The sequence below is a fragment of the Somniosus microcephalus genome, chromosome 5, assembly GCF_052327205.1.
Source record: "Somniosus microcephalus isolate GS21.2 chromosome 5, FLI_Smic_1.0, whole genome shotgun sequence".
Classification (NCBI taxonomy): domain Eukaryota; kingdom Metazoa; phylum Chordata; class Chondrichthyes; order Squaliformes; family Somniosidae; genus Somniosus; species Somniosus microcephalus.
The window spans coordinates 222,509,521-222,523,780 of record NC_140991.1 but is presented as its reverse complement, the minus strand read 5'-3'; the positions used below and the strand labels follow the sequence as shown (position 1 = coordinate 222,523,780).

Below are 14,260 nucleotides of genomic sequence, written 5' to 3'. Positions count from 1 at the left end.
CACGTTTACTTACACCCATAAGTTCGTGCACCCTCATCTTAGGGTCAGAGCCACTTCTTTTAGCGCCTTAATCAGTAGATATTTCAAATCAAATCAAATCAAATCAACTTTTATTGTCATTGTTAGTGCACAAGTGCAGTACAACGAAATGTAGGCTTGCGGCTCCAGAGAGTGTACATTTAGATTAAGACATTTAAACATTCAACATACATTTGGCTTGTAATACATTAACATCAACATAACCATAATAAAGTGCATTGGCAGATGTGCAGGCTTTAGAGTTTATTTGTGGCGTTCAGTAGGATGACAGCCCTGGGAAAGAAGCTGTTCCTAAATCTGGTCGTACAGGTGCGAATGCATCTGTAGCGTCTCCCAGATGGCAGGAGGGTGAACAGACTGTGGCTGGGGTGGGTAGGGTCTTTGATGATGGACCGTGACCTCCGTAAACAGCGTTTCTGGTATATGTGCTCTATGGTCGGTAGCCGGGTGCCGGTAATGCGTTGGGCAGTTTTGACTACCCGCTGCAGGGCTTTCCGGTCATAGTAGCTACAGCTGCCATACCATACTGTGATACAGTTTGTCAGGATGCTCTCTATTGTGCAGCGGTAAAAGTTAAAGAGGATCAGGGGTGACAGATTACATCCCTTCAGCCTCCTTAGGAAATATAGGCGCTGCTGGGCCTTCTTCACCAGAGAGGAGGTATTGAGGGACCAGGAGAGGTCTTCCGTGATGTGGACTCCGAGGAACTTAAAGCTGTCCACCCTTTCCACCACAGCCCCATTGATGTGGATGGGGGTGTGACTTCTGCCTTTAGACTTCCTGAAGTCCACAATGATTTCTTTGGTTTTCTTGATGTTAAGGGCCAGGTTGTTATCGGCGCACCACTTCACGAGATGCTGGACCTCCTCCCTGTAGGCTGACTCATCGTTGTTGGTGATCTGGCCTACTACCGTGGTATCATCCGCAAACTTGATGATGGTGTTGGAACCATGAACAGCCACACAGTCGTGGGTGAAGAGGGAGTAGAGGAGGGGGCTCAGCACACATCCTTGTGGGGCCCCCGTGTTCAGGGTCAGGGTGGGGGAGGTGTGGTTACCTAATTTGACAGACTGGGGTCTGTTTGTTAGGAAGTCCAGGGTCCAGTTGCAGAGGGAAGTGTTCAGGCCAAGAGTTTGGAGTTTGGTGGCCAGCTTGTTGGGGACGATAGTGTTGAATGCTGAGCTGTAGTCTATTATCTTTGTCCTCAAAATAGACATACTGTTCCATACAAATAAAAACAGGCTTTCAAAACTTTATTTAGGTTATAATTTTGAACTTTATTGAACCCCCACAAAAAAGACACATCTAAAATAAAATAAAAAGAGCGTCGGCTTATTTAGCCTGTAATTTGTCATTATTTTGTCCCTTTGAGTCTTCTACTCATCATTGCTCCTCCTGATTCTCTGACTCTGGCTCTGACGTGTCCATTTTCTCTTCTGTCACTGTCTAGTTGTGTGGTGGACACTTCTGTATCTGGCTAAGTAAGTTGTAGGTTCGCCCGGATAGCCACCAGTTTCTCCACTCTCTTGTTAGTCAGCCTGTTGCGCACCTTTGTATGCGTATTCCCAAAAAGTGACCAGTTTCATTCAGAGGCCACTGATGAAGGTGGGATTTGGAGTATCACCGATGCAATGGGTGACAGGGCCTCAGATGCACAAAGTCCCTTCCACCAGGTATGTGCACTGATATGCTTGCATGATTCCCGTATCCCGTCCCCATTCCAAAGACCTTGCTTGGTAGAGAACTTTGCCAGACTTCCCAGAACTTTGTCCATGTCCAGATTGAGGTGGCAGTGAGAGGGTAGAAATCACATTGTAAGTGCTGTTGACCTGTTCTCCAGAAAGTATTGGTCTCCCAACATGCTTTGGGTCCAGCATGTATGCTGCAGCATGAATCGGCTTGACACAAAATTCTTGACGCGTCTGTATGAATTGAACAGTTGCCTTCTCCTCTGCTTTGAGCAGCAGGGATGTGGGTAGGGCAATGCTGATTTGTTCTTTTAAATCAGCAAAATGCCTGAACATCAGACAAGACAGTGTCATCTCCTTCAATCTGAGCAATTGCAGATGCTACTGGTGAGAGTAGTTTAAGGCTGCTAACCACTCTCTCCCAAAACACATCATCCAGCAGTATTTTCTTGATGGTGGTTTCCATATCTCCAGACTGGGATATTGCCATTTCTTGCAGTGACTCCTTACCCTCCAGAAGGCTGTTGTACATTATGACAACACCACCCCATCTAGTGTTGCTGGGCAGCTTCAGTGTGGTGTTCTTGTTCTTTGTCGTTTGCTTGGAGTTGTAGGTTGCTGCAACTACCTGTTTTCCCCTGACGTACTTAACAACTTGCTTGGCTCTTTTGTACAGTGTTTCCATGGTTCTCAAACCCATGATGTCCTTGAGGAGCAGGTTGAGCCCATGAGCTGCGCACCCAATAGACGTAATATGAGGGTAGGCCTCCTCCACTTGAGCCCAAGAAGCCTTCATATTCGCAGCATTGCCAGTAACTACTACAAAGACCTTTTGTGATCCAAGATCGTTGATGACCGCTTTCAGCTCATCAGCAATGTATGTGCCTGTGTGTCTGTTGTCCTTCGTGTCTGTGCTCTTGAAGAACACGGAGAGGAGTGGAGACGATGTAGTTTATGATGTCCTCCCCTCGTACATTTGACCACCCATCTGCGATAACTACAACACAGTCTGCCATCTCTATTGTTTCTTTGAGCTTTCCTTGGACTCTGTTATACTCAGCCTCCAGCAAATAAGTAGACAAAGCATGTCTGGTGGGAGGACAGTATGCAGGGCGAATAACATTGAAAAATCTCTTCCAGTACACATTGGCTGTGAGCATGAGGGGTGAGCCTGTTGCATATACAGCTCGAGCAAGGCACTCATCTGCATTCTTCTGGCTATGGTTATCCATTGTATCAAAGAACCTTCCAAGTGGGCCAGGAGTTGCTGATGATAAGGAGCCTGATGCTGAATGTGAACCATCATCTTCTTGAATGGAAGCAGAGGAACTCTGGGCTGACTGCTGTGAGCTTTGAGTGAAGTTGTTGCATTTGGATAAATGCTGCTGCATCTTTGTGGCATTCTTTACATATGGCTTTGTACAGTGTTTGCACATGTACACAGCCTTTCCATCTTTAATGCCTGGGGTAAAATGCTTCCACACATCCGATGGTAAATGTGGCATTGTTCTATGCAGAGAAATAAAGGGCATTCGTCTCTGTGTTGAACTGCGGTCGATCAGCACGATTGCAACAGGGTGAGTAAATTTTTCCTGATGTTTCATGTGATGGAATCATGACCTGTGCACGCACGACACTATATCACCAATAGAGGGAGCTAATCGCTCATCCACTCATCCAACCAATCAGGACACATTTGTTCACAGTCACACACAAAACTTGTAATTATTAAAACAAGCCAAGTAAGAAGATAAACATAAAGTACGATAGCAAAATACTGCAGATGTTGGAAATCCGAAATAACAACAGAAAATGCCATCTCTGTTAGTAATTTTAAGAGAGGACCTGTGGGGGAAAAAAAATGAAAGAAATACAAAAAAATATATATTATGCTAGCATGTGCTTTTTTGGGCAAAATTCCCAAGCTAAATTTCTGGAAATTTACCGGAAACTTTCCACCCCTTCACAACCCTAGTTGCCATAGACCCAGCATCCCTCCTCTAGTGAGTCTTGCGCTGCTTCCCTCCAGAATCAAGTTGTGCTCTGATTCCAGATTTGCACTACAGCTTTGGTGTTGGTGCTTTGTCCCAACACTAAAGTTGTAATGTCAATGCACCTTCAGATCCAGCATGATAATATTGTAGATTGTAAAGTTAGTTAGTCTAGAGTTTTGCTTGATTACCTGAAATTTACTTGATTTACTTGAAATTTTACAGAACTGTACCTCAAATATTTCCCATAATTTGGGCAATGCGCTTGATGGGGCATTGAACTGAAAACATTTTGAAAGCATAAGGTTAAAAGCCAACATTGTGGCAGAGTATGTTGAGAACTTTTTGTAGCACTTTATTTATGAGGTCCGATCCCCCACAGTTCGCTGGACTTAAGACGTTGAGTATTTCTAGGGATACAGTTCTGCAGGGGCTGAGCACCTTGAAGTGGCCATTTTTCACTTCTGAACCAAGGCAGTGAGTGTCAGCTTAACTGTAGAGTGGTGAAACACAGCAAACTCTAATGCTGTCTTTACCTAATATTCACACATGTACACTTTCCAGCTGAGCTCACTGGATAGCAGTCATGAATAGGAGCCCTGGCTGATTTTCAAGGAGGAAAAATAGAAGTTTGGCATTGAGCTTGGTGCTTCCCAGTTGTATCATTTAAAATTCTATATATAGTACTGAGGTGATACGAGCAGTTTATAAAGTAACACCTCAGCAATACGATTTACAGATTTTGTGTAAGCGTATTTTTTATTGTTGAGAAAATGCTCCTGAAAAGCAATACACTTGAGTCAATGTGAATGGATTGTAGATAGTGAAGTATCAGTTGTGTTGATCAGAAAATAGGAAATTTTTAAGCAAATTAGACTATAGCAAGGTTGCGATTGATTACTTTCATGTGACAGATAAAGAAGAATGTTTGCAATGTTAAAATGCCATTTTGTATTTTCTGCATTTTGATCTTGTAACTTTTGTTTTTCCTTTCAGAATTTAAATGAATATGTAACTGCATTAATTGCACTGAAACAAAAAATCATTGACACAGAGTAAGTATATCGGTATATAGCTCATTTTATACGGAGTTAAATTTCTTTGCTGTTACTTTTTTGGCAAGAAATATCATCAATTAAAAAAAAGTCCCCTAATTTCAAATTTTTTTTTCCACATCGACGATTTTTGCGACAAACAGCACAAGTTAGAATGTTGTTCGCCCTGATCCTGTGTGACTGTGACCGTCGTAAACTATCCTTCTCGACCTGTCTGCAGCCTTTGACAAGGTTGACCACACCATCCTCCTCCAACACCTCTCATCCATCATTCAGTTGGGTGGGACTGCATTTGTCTGGCTCCATTCTTATCCATCCAGTCGTAGCCAGAGAATCACCTGCAATGGCTTCTCTTCCCACTCCCACATCACTATTTCTCATCAACATGCTGCCCCTCGATGACATCACCCGAAAACAAGTCAGGTTCCACATATACGCTGATGACACCCAGCGTCACCTCACCACCACCTCTCTCGACCCCTCCATAGTCTCTAATTTGTCATACTGCTTGTTCGACATCCAGTACTGGATGAGCAGAATTTTTTTTCAACTAAATATTGGGAAGACGGAAGTCATAGTCTTCGGTCCCCACCACAAATTCTGTTCCCTAGCCACCGACTCCATTCCTCTCCCTGGCAACAGTCTGTGGCTAAACCAGTATGTTTGCAACCTTGGTGTTGTACTTGACACTAAGATGCGCTTCCGACCACACATCCACTCCATCACCAAGACTGTCTACTTCTACCTCTGTAACATCACCCAACTCCGCCCCACCTCAGCTCATCTGCTGCTGAAACCCTCATCCATGCCTTTGTTACCTCTGGACTTGACTATTTTAACGCTCTCCTAGCCAGCTTCTTATCTTCCACCCTTCATAAACTTGGCCTCATCCAAAACTCTGTTGCTGTATCCTAACTCACACCAAGCCCCGTCCACCCCTGCGCTCCCGGTCCGGCAAAGCGTCAGTTTAAAAATTCTGATCCTTATTTTCAAATCCCTCCATGGCCTTGCCCCTCCCTATCTCTGTAGTCTCCTCCAGCCCTATAACCTTTCGAGATCATCTGTGCTCTTCCAATTCTGGCCTCTTGTGCATTTCCGATTTTAATCTCTGCACCATTGACGGCCATGTCTTCAATTGCCTAGGCCCAGAGCTCTGGGATTCCCTCCCTAAACCTCTCTACCTCTCTCTCCTCCTGGCTCGGTGTCAAATGTTGTTAACGCACCTATGAAGCACCTTGGGATGTTTTACTATGTTAAAAGGTGCTGTATAAATACAAGTTGTTGTTCTTGTTGAAAGACTGGTGGAATTATTTTATCTAAAAGCCATGTTTCTTTTCTCTTTCCAGCCATGTTCTCACAGAATACCAGAGAAAGTGTGATGATATCCTTTATTCATGCAAGATAAATATAGTGTACTCAGACGTGTTCTTTGATTTCAGAAATTTAAAACCTTCCCTGTGTTCCCTTTTGCATATTCACTCTCTCTTATAAAGTTGCATGCTTGATGGAATTTATTGTTTACTAGTTGATCTCCCGTGATGTTGTTCAAGGACAAAGGAGAGAGGAGAATCAAGTTGGGCAGAGCAGAGGACCTGGGGGTACAGGGAAGGGAAGGCAGACTCCACACAAGCAGCCTCCCATCTATTTACTTCATCTTACCCTATCAACAGATCCTTCTATTCTTTTCTCCCTCATGTACTTATCTAACTTCCCCTTGTGGTAAACCACGTTCACTATCGTATCACTGTTAGTAGTTAGCACTGTTCACCACTGTTCGTTATAACTGTATCACTGACCACTATTGTATCACGGTACGAGGTCGCCTCTTGCCACACTGCTATACCTGGGATGACCACTGCCGACTCCGCCTTGGCTCCACCCACCAGGCCAGGTATAAAGGTGAGCGACTGGCTGGTATTCCTCCTGCTTGGATCGGATCACCCACGAGAGTGGGCTCTGTTATTTAGTCAATAAAAACCTTTAGTCACCTTCGTAACTCTTCGCCTTTTATTGGAGGAATTGATAGGTATATCAATTTTATTGACTAAATTTAATGATGTCCGACAACGAGTCACAACCGGCGGAGGAGCCACCAGCGCAGCTCCCAGGAGCACAGCCACACCAGCCAGCTTGGCTGCGAGCCCTCAGACCGCCGTACCTGGACCTGAACCCACGAGCAGCAAACTCAGCCGCAGACTTTAAACACTGGCTGGTCTGCTTCGAATCATACCTGAGAGAATCCAGCGTCCCTCAGGCATCCAAACTAAGTGTCCTGCAGGCACAACTGAGCCCGAGAGTATACACTCTCATCGAGGACATGACTACCTACGAGACCGCCATCAACCTGCTGAAACAGAAGTACCGGACCCCGGTAAACTACATGTACGCTAGGCACCTCCTAAGATCACGGCCGCAACAGCCAGGAGAATCAGTAGCCGAATTCTCACAGGCGCTATATGCACTCGCCAGGAACTGTGAGTTTAAATCGGTGTCGGCAGCCGAAAATACTGAAGATAATATCCGCGACGCATTCCTGAAAGGCCTACGGTCCGAGTACTCACGGCAAAGACTGCTGGAAGCTAAAGACCTCAGCATGGAAAAAGCTGAAGCCCTCGCTATCTCCCTGGAAGTGGCCCACCAAGATCAGGAAGCATTCACCAGGTACTGCTCGCGACCCTGGGACTCGGGCCCGACCCCTACCACAGCACCCTTCCCAGCGCCGCCCCCGGGACCTACCTCTGCGTCGGCGTCCCGGACCCGACCGGCCCCGCCACCCCCGGCACCGGCCCCGACATCGGGCATCCGCGATCGGGCCGCCGGCTGTTTTTTTTGTGGCCAGGAGAAGCACCCGAGGTCGCGCTGCCCAGCCAAGAACTCCATATGTAAAACCTGCCTGAAGAAAGGCCACTTCTCCAAGGCCTGCAGGAGCGGATCCTCAGAGGCCAGCAGTGCCGCATGCGAACTATGGGGGCGGCCATCTTCGTTTAGGGCAACTGAGGCCAGCATCCCCACACATGAGTCATGGGGGCGGCCATCTTTGTTTAGGGCAACTGAGGCCAGCATCCCCACACATGAGTCATGGGGGCGGCCATCTTTGATTAAGGCAACCGACCCCAATAGTGCCTCATGGGGCCCTACCTCGTGGGAGACGCCATTTTACTCACCACGCCCGACCGCCTCGCCCGCAGATGACAACGACTCGCTCAGCTACACACTAGCTTCCGTCACCCTGGACCAAGCCCGCCCGCACCATCTGTCCAAGTCAATGATGGACATCAAAGTGAACGGCCACGCCACGACCTGCCTGTTCGACAGCGGAAGCACGGAGAGCTTCATCCACCCAGACACGGTGAGCCACTACTCCCTCTCTGTCCTACCAACGCGCAGCCGAATCTCGATGGCATCGAGGTCCCACGCCACGGACATCAGCGGCTACTGTGTCGTGACCCTGTCGGTTAAGGGCACGGAGTATAAAAACTTTAAACTCCTCGTCCTCCCCCATCTCTGTGCTGCCGTCCTACTAGGGCTGGACTTCCAATCCCACCTCCAAAGCGTAACCCTAGCATACGGTGGACCCCTCCCCCCACTCACAGTCAACAACCAGCAAACGTTAAACCGCCCACCGCGTAACACCTGCAGCCTCTCCACCCTCAAGGTCCCGCCACCCTCTCTGTTTGCTAACCTTACCCCTGACTGCAAACCCGTCGCTACCAAGAGCAGGCGGTATAGCGCCGGGGACAGAGCCTTCATTAGCTCTGAGGTGCGGCGCCTCCTGAAAGAGGGCATTATCGAGGGGAGCAGCAGCCCCTGGCGTGCCCAGGTCGTAGTCGTAAAGACCGGCGATAAAAACCGCCTGGTCATCGACTACAGCCAGACCATAAACAGATATACCCAGCTGGACGCATACCCCCTCCCCCGCATATCTGACATGGTCAATCAGATTGCACAGTATAAAGTATTCTCGACCATCGACCTGAAGTCGGCCTACCACCAACTCCCTATCCACCCTGAGGACCGCCAGTATACCGCCTTCGAGGCGAATGGGCGCCTATACCACTTCCTTAGGGTCCCCTTCGGTGTCACTAATGGGGTCTCGGTCTTCCAAAGGGAGATGGACCAGATGGTTGACCAGAACGAACTGCAGGCTACATTCCCCTACCTAGATAACGTCACTATCTGCGGCCGCGACCGGCAGGAACATGACGCGAATCTGGAGAAATTCCTCCGTACGGCCCAACGGCTGAACCTCACCTACAATAAGGAGAAATGCGTGTTTAACACCACGCGCCTTGCCATCCTCGGCTGCGTAGTGGAGAACGGAATCATCGGCCCCGACCCAGAAAGAATGCGCCCCCTCATGGAGCTACCCCTCCCCCACTGCCCTAAAGCACTTAGGAGAACCCTGGGGCTTTTCGCCTACTATGCCCAATGGGTACCCAATTACGCGGACAAAGCCAGACCCCTCCTGAAAGCCACTTCCTTCCCCCTCACGGAGGAGGCGTGCGCGGCCTTCTCCCTCATTAAGGGAGACATAGCCAAGGCCACGATGCACGCAGTGGACGAGTCCATCCCCTTTCAGGTGGAGAGCGACGCATCCGACTTCGCCTTAGCCGCCACCCTAAACCAGGAGGGGAGGCCAGTGGCCTTCTTCTCAAGGACCCTACAGGGCCCCGAGATCCGACATTCGTCGGTCGAGAAAGAGGCCCAGGCGATCGTGGAGGCAGTACGGCGCTGGAGGCACTACCTGGCAGGCAAACGATTTACCCTCCTCACCGACCAGCGTTCGGTGGCTTTCATGTTTAATAACAAGCTGAAGGGCAAAATCAAGAATGACAAGATTTTGAGATGGAGAATCGAGCTCTCCACCTACGATTATGAGATCTTGTACCGGCCAGGCAAGCTGAACGAATCCCCTGATGCCCTTTCACGAATGACATGCGCCAGCGCGCATATCGATAGGCTTCAGACCCTCCACGACCAGCTCTGCCACCCCGGAGTCACCAGACTCTACCATTTCATTAAGGCCCGCAACCTGACCTACTCCATCGAGGAGGTCAGGACCATGACCAGGAACTGCCAGACCTGTGCGGAGTGCAAACCGCACTTCTATAGGCCGGACCGAGCAAGCCTGATCAAGGCCACCCGCCCCTTCGAGCGCCTGAGCATCGACTTTAAGGGGCCCCTCCCGTCCTCTGACCGTAATGTGTACTTCCTCAACATCGTTGATGAGTACTCCCGTTTCCCCTTTGCCTTCCCCTGCCCCGACATGACCAGTAGCACGGTCATTAAGTGCCTGAATGCCCTCTTCGCCTTGTTCGGGTTCCCGAACTATATACACAGCGACCGGGGCTCCTCCTTCATGAGCGAGGAACTCCGGCAATTCCTCCTAGAGAGAGGTATTGCAGCAAGCAGGACCACCAGCTACAACCCCAGAGGTAACGGTCAGGTGGAAAGAGAGAACGCGACGGTATGGAAGGCCGTCCTCTTAGCCTTAAAGTCTAAGGGCCTCCCAACCTCCCGCTGGCAAGAAGTCCTCCCGACAGCGCTGCACTCCATCCGGTCATTACTTTGCACGGCCACTAACACCACCCCCCATGAACGAATGTTCGTTTTCCCCAGGAAGTCGACTACGGGAACCACTCTACCAACCTGGCTGACCGCCCCGGGGCCGGTCTGGCTGCGGAAACACGTGAGGACCCATAAAACGGACCCCCTGGTCGAGAGGGTGAACCTCCTGCACGCCAACCCCCAGTACGCCTACGTGGCGTACCCAGACGGGCGGGAGGACACTGTCTCCCTACGAGACCTCGCACCCTCAGCCGATCCGGAAACACCGCCACCACCCCCCCCAACCTCAGTCCAGGTAGACGGCATGCCGGAACCCCACGAGCCCTCGCCGACCACGCAAACACCAGCATCAACACCGGATAAGGCACCAGCACCGGATAAGGCAACACCACCGCTGCGGCGATCGGAGAGGCTTACGAAGCCTCCGGACAGACTGACCTACCAGAATTGGTAGTACACTTCACCCCGCCGGACTTAATTCTAAACAAGGGGTGAATGTGGTAAACCACGTTCACTATCGTATCACTGTTAGTAGTTAGCACTGTTCACCACTGTTCGTTATAACTGTATCACTGACCACTATTGTATCACGGTACGAGGTCGCCTCTTGCCACACTGCTATACCTGGGATGACCACTGCCGACTCCGCCTTGGCTCCACCCACCAGGCCAGGTATAAAGGTGAGCGACTGGCTGGTATTCCTCCTGCTTGGATCGGATCACCCACGAGAGTGGGCTCTGTTATTTAGTCAATAAAAACCTTTAGTCACCTTCGTAACTCTTCGCCTTTTATTGGAGGAATTGATAGGTATATCACCCCTTAAATGCACCTATGCTATTCGCCACAACCACTCCATGTGGCAGCAAATTCCACATTCTCACCACTGAGTAACGAAGTTTCTCCTGTATTCTTTATTGGATTTATTAGTGGTTATCTTGTATTTATAGTCCTTAGTTTTGGACTCCCCCAAGTGGAAACACCTTCTCTATGTCTACCCTGTCAAATGCCGCCTTAAAGACCTCCATCAGGTCACCTCTCCATCTTCTCCTTTCTAGAGAAAAGAGCCCTAGCCTGTTTGGTCTTTCCTGATAGTTGTACCCTCTCAGTTCCCGTTGTCATCCTTGTAAATCTTTTTTGTACCTTCCCCAGTGCTTCTATATCCTATTTGTAATTTAGAGACCAGAAATGTGCACAGTACTCCATGTGGTCAAACCAAGGTTCTATATCAGTTTACCATAACTTCCCTGCTTTTTAGTTTTATTCTCTAGAAATGAATCCCAGTGCTTTGTTTGCATGTTTTATGGCTTTGTTAACCTGCGTTGTTACTTTTAATGATTTGTGTATCTGTACCCCTAGATCTCTCTATACCTCTACCCCATTTAGATGCTTATTTTCCAAGCAGTATGTGGTCTCCTTAATCCTTCTACCAAAATGCACCACCTCACACTTCTCTATATTGAAATTAATTTGTGAATTACACACCCATTCTGTAAGTTTGTTGACATCTTTTTGTATTTTGTTGCAGTCTTCCTCCATATTAAATATACTCGCCAATTTGGATTCATCTACAAATTTTGGTATTGTTCAGCATTTACATAAATCAGAAGTACAACAATGGTTCTAGCACTGATCCGATCCCTGTGGAACACCACTTGCCACCTTCCACCAGTCTGAGTAACTACCTTTAACCTCTGCTCTTTGTTTTCTGGTTAAGAGGTGACCTAATAGAGGTTTTGAAGATGATGCGAGGCTTTGATAGAGTAGATAGAGGAAAAGTAGTTCCTCTGGCGAGTGGGCCAATAGAGGTCATAGATTTAAAAGATTTAGAGGGGAGGTGAAGCGCAATTTTTTCACTGAGCTGTTGGAACCTAGACGCTCTACCTGAAAAGATGGTGGAAGCTGATTCCATAAATAATCTTAAAAGGAAGTTGCACAGGTACTTGAGGATGAGGAACTTGCAGGGTTATTGGAGAAAAAGTGGGGATGTGGGACTGAGTACAACTGCTTTTTGAAAGAGCCAGCCCAGGCACGATAGGCCAAATGGCCTCTTTCTGTGTTGTAAATTTCTATGATTCTAAATGCCTACAAGAATTACTCCCCATGTAGGCTACCCTTTTATCTGGATGGAGGTTTGATTTGGAAATTTCATCTAGGCCTGGGTGCGCTTGATTTCCAGCTGGTGGTGGATGGATTCTGTATGAGAAAGATGTATATCATGGGAGTTGTAACTCCTGTGGCAGTACTACACCCCCAGAGTGCAGCACAGCAACATATTGTCACATGACAACCAGTTAGATGAAGATTGGGAAGTTGTAGCTTCGGTGGAAAAATTGTGTGTTTGAGAGAGAGAGAGAGATTCTACAGAGCGTGCTGTAGCAATCGGACACACAATTGGCGAATAACAACTGTCAGGCATAGGTAGTGGGGGGGAATCAAAAATATTTCCCTTTTTCTAATGTCTTACTTCTGAACTGCTATTGTTTGGGACCAAAAGAGGATGCTTCTGACAGTTTTGCTGCTGAACTTGGACTTCATGCCTGGAGTTGGTTGCCAGTCAAGCCTAGGCCATGGCGACCGGGTTCTGGTCACCATAAACCTGAAGTGAGAGAACCTCCCTGCTAAACCAACTACTGTTTCAATAAGAGATTATGAACAAGAGTTCCATGCTCTATTCTGTGGCACTGAACTCTCTAGTTATTTATCTTTTTTCCACTACTGTGATGGATACTGGTTTGGGAATTCTTGAAATCTAACTTATTTGTACAGTATGTTCTTTTACTGTAACATTATCATTCACTATGGTAGTATAACAAATAAAAATGACTTTTGAAGAAGCTGCGGATGTTTTGAAAATATGGAGGCCTGGAATTTCCGCTTGATTGCGCTGGTTTTTTACTGTGCAATTCGGCCAGAATCAGAATAACTGTTGCGAAAGATTGTGGAATTTGCGTCCGCGCCACTTAAAATTAGTGCAAAAAATTGCGGAATTTAATTACCATTGCCCACAAAATTGGTCACACCCTCAGGGTAAATTAATCATCATGGCATGTTTCTGCTAATTGCACTCGTTTGCAGGCCTTCGAGGAGGCTCCAAAAATTAAGTTGGTTCTTTTTGGTGCAAGGACACTAATAGGTACATTTTAAATGTGATTTTAATTTACGAAGAAACTGACTAATGTACCCCTATATAACTAGAAAATAGTTTTATATATTTTTTTTAATTGAATTTCAGTAATTTAAAATCGTTACTCAGGTGGCAGATTTACACTATGATTAAAAATGCTTTTATTTTATGATTAACCTATTTCAGCTGTTTTAATCAAACGTTCCCAAGTTACCACTCTTAAACATGTGAAGGAAAATTTTTTAAAGCAAAATTTTAAAAAAGATTACATTTTAAAGCATTGCCCGATTGCACTGGTTCATGGGGCAGCTTTTGCGTTCGATGATATGCAAATAGGTTTGTGCGGAAACTCGTGGTGGGGGGGAGAGTTGGGGAAGAATCACTTTTCAAAACGGGTGCAATTTGCGCCGGAATTGGCAATTGTGTCCAAACTGGAAACTCTACCCCGAAGTATATATTTTGTATTTTGACTAGGTTTGTCTTCAGATTTCACTGTGAAGTACATACAGCACAGAAGAAGGCCAGTCAGCCTGTCGTGCCTGTGCTGGCTCTTTGAAATAACAGTTGTGCTTAGTCCCACACCCCCGCTTTTTGTCAGTAACCCTGTAAGTTGCTCATCCTCAAGTACCGGTACAACTCTGTTTTAAAATTATTTGTGGAATCAGCTTCCACCACCTTTTCAGGTAGAGTTTCCAGACCCCGACAACTCTGAGTGAAAAAGATTTCTCCTCATCTCTCCTCTAGATCTTTTTCCGATGATTTTGAATCTATGGCCTCTAGTTATTGACCCACTCG

At 47.3% G+C, this 14,260-nt stretch overlaps 1 protein-coding gene across 1 annotated transcript in view; it reads left to right on the top strand.

The window, feature by feature from the left end:
- The window catches only part of ice1 (KIAA0947-like (H. sapiens)), a 160,586-nt gene that overhangs the window by 25,696 nt on the left and 120,630 nt on the right, over window positions 1-14,260 (top strand). The window contains exons 2-3 of the mRNA XM_085988719.1: window positions 4,715-4,773; window positions 6,120-6,155. Of these exons, the coding sequence (XP_085844845.1) occupies window positions 4,715-4,773; window positions 6,120-6,155 (95 nt within the window). The remainder of the gene's footprint in view (window positions 1-4,714; window positions 4,774-6,119; window positions 6,156-14,260) is intronic.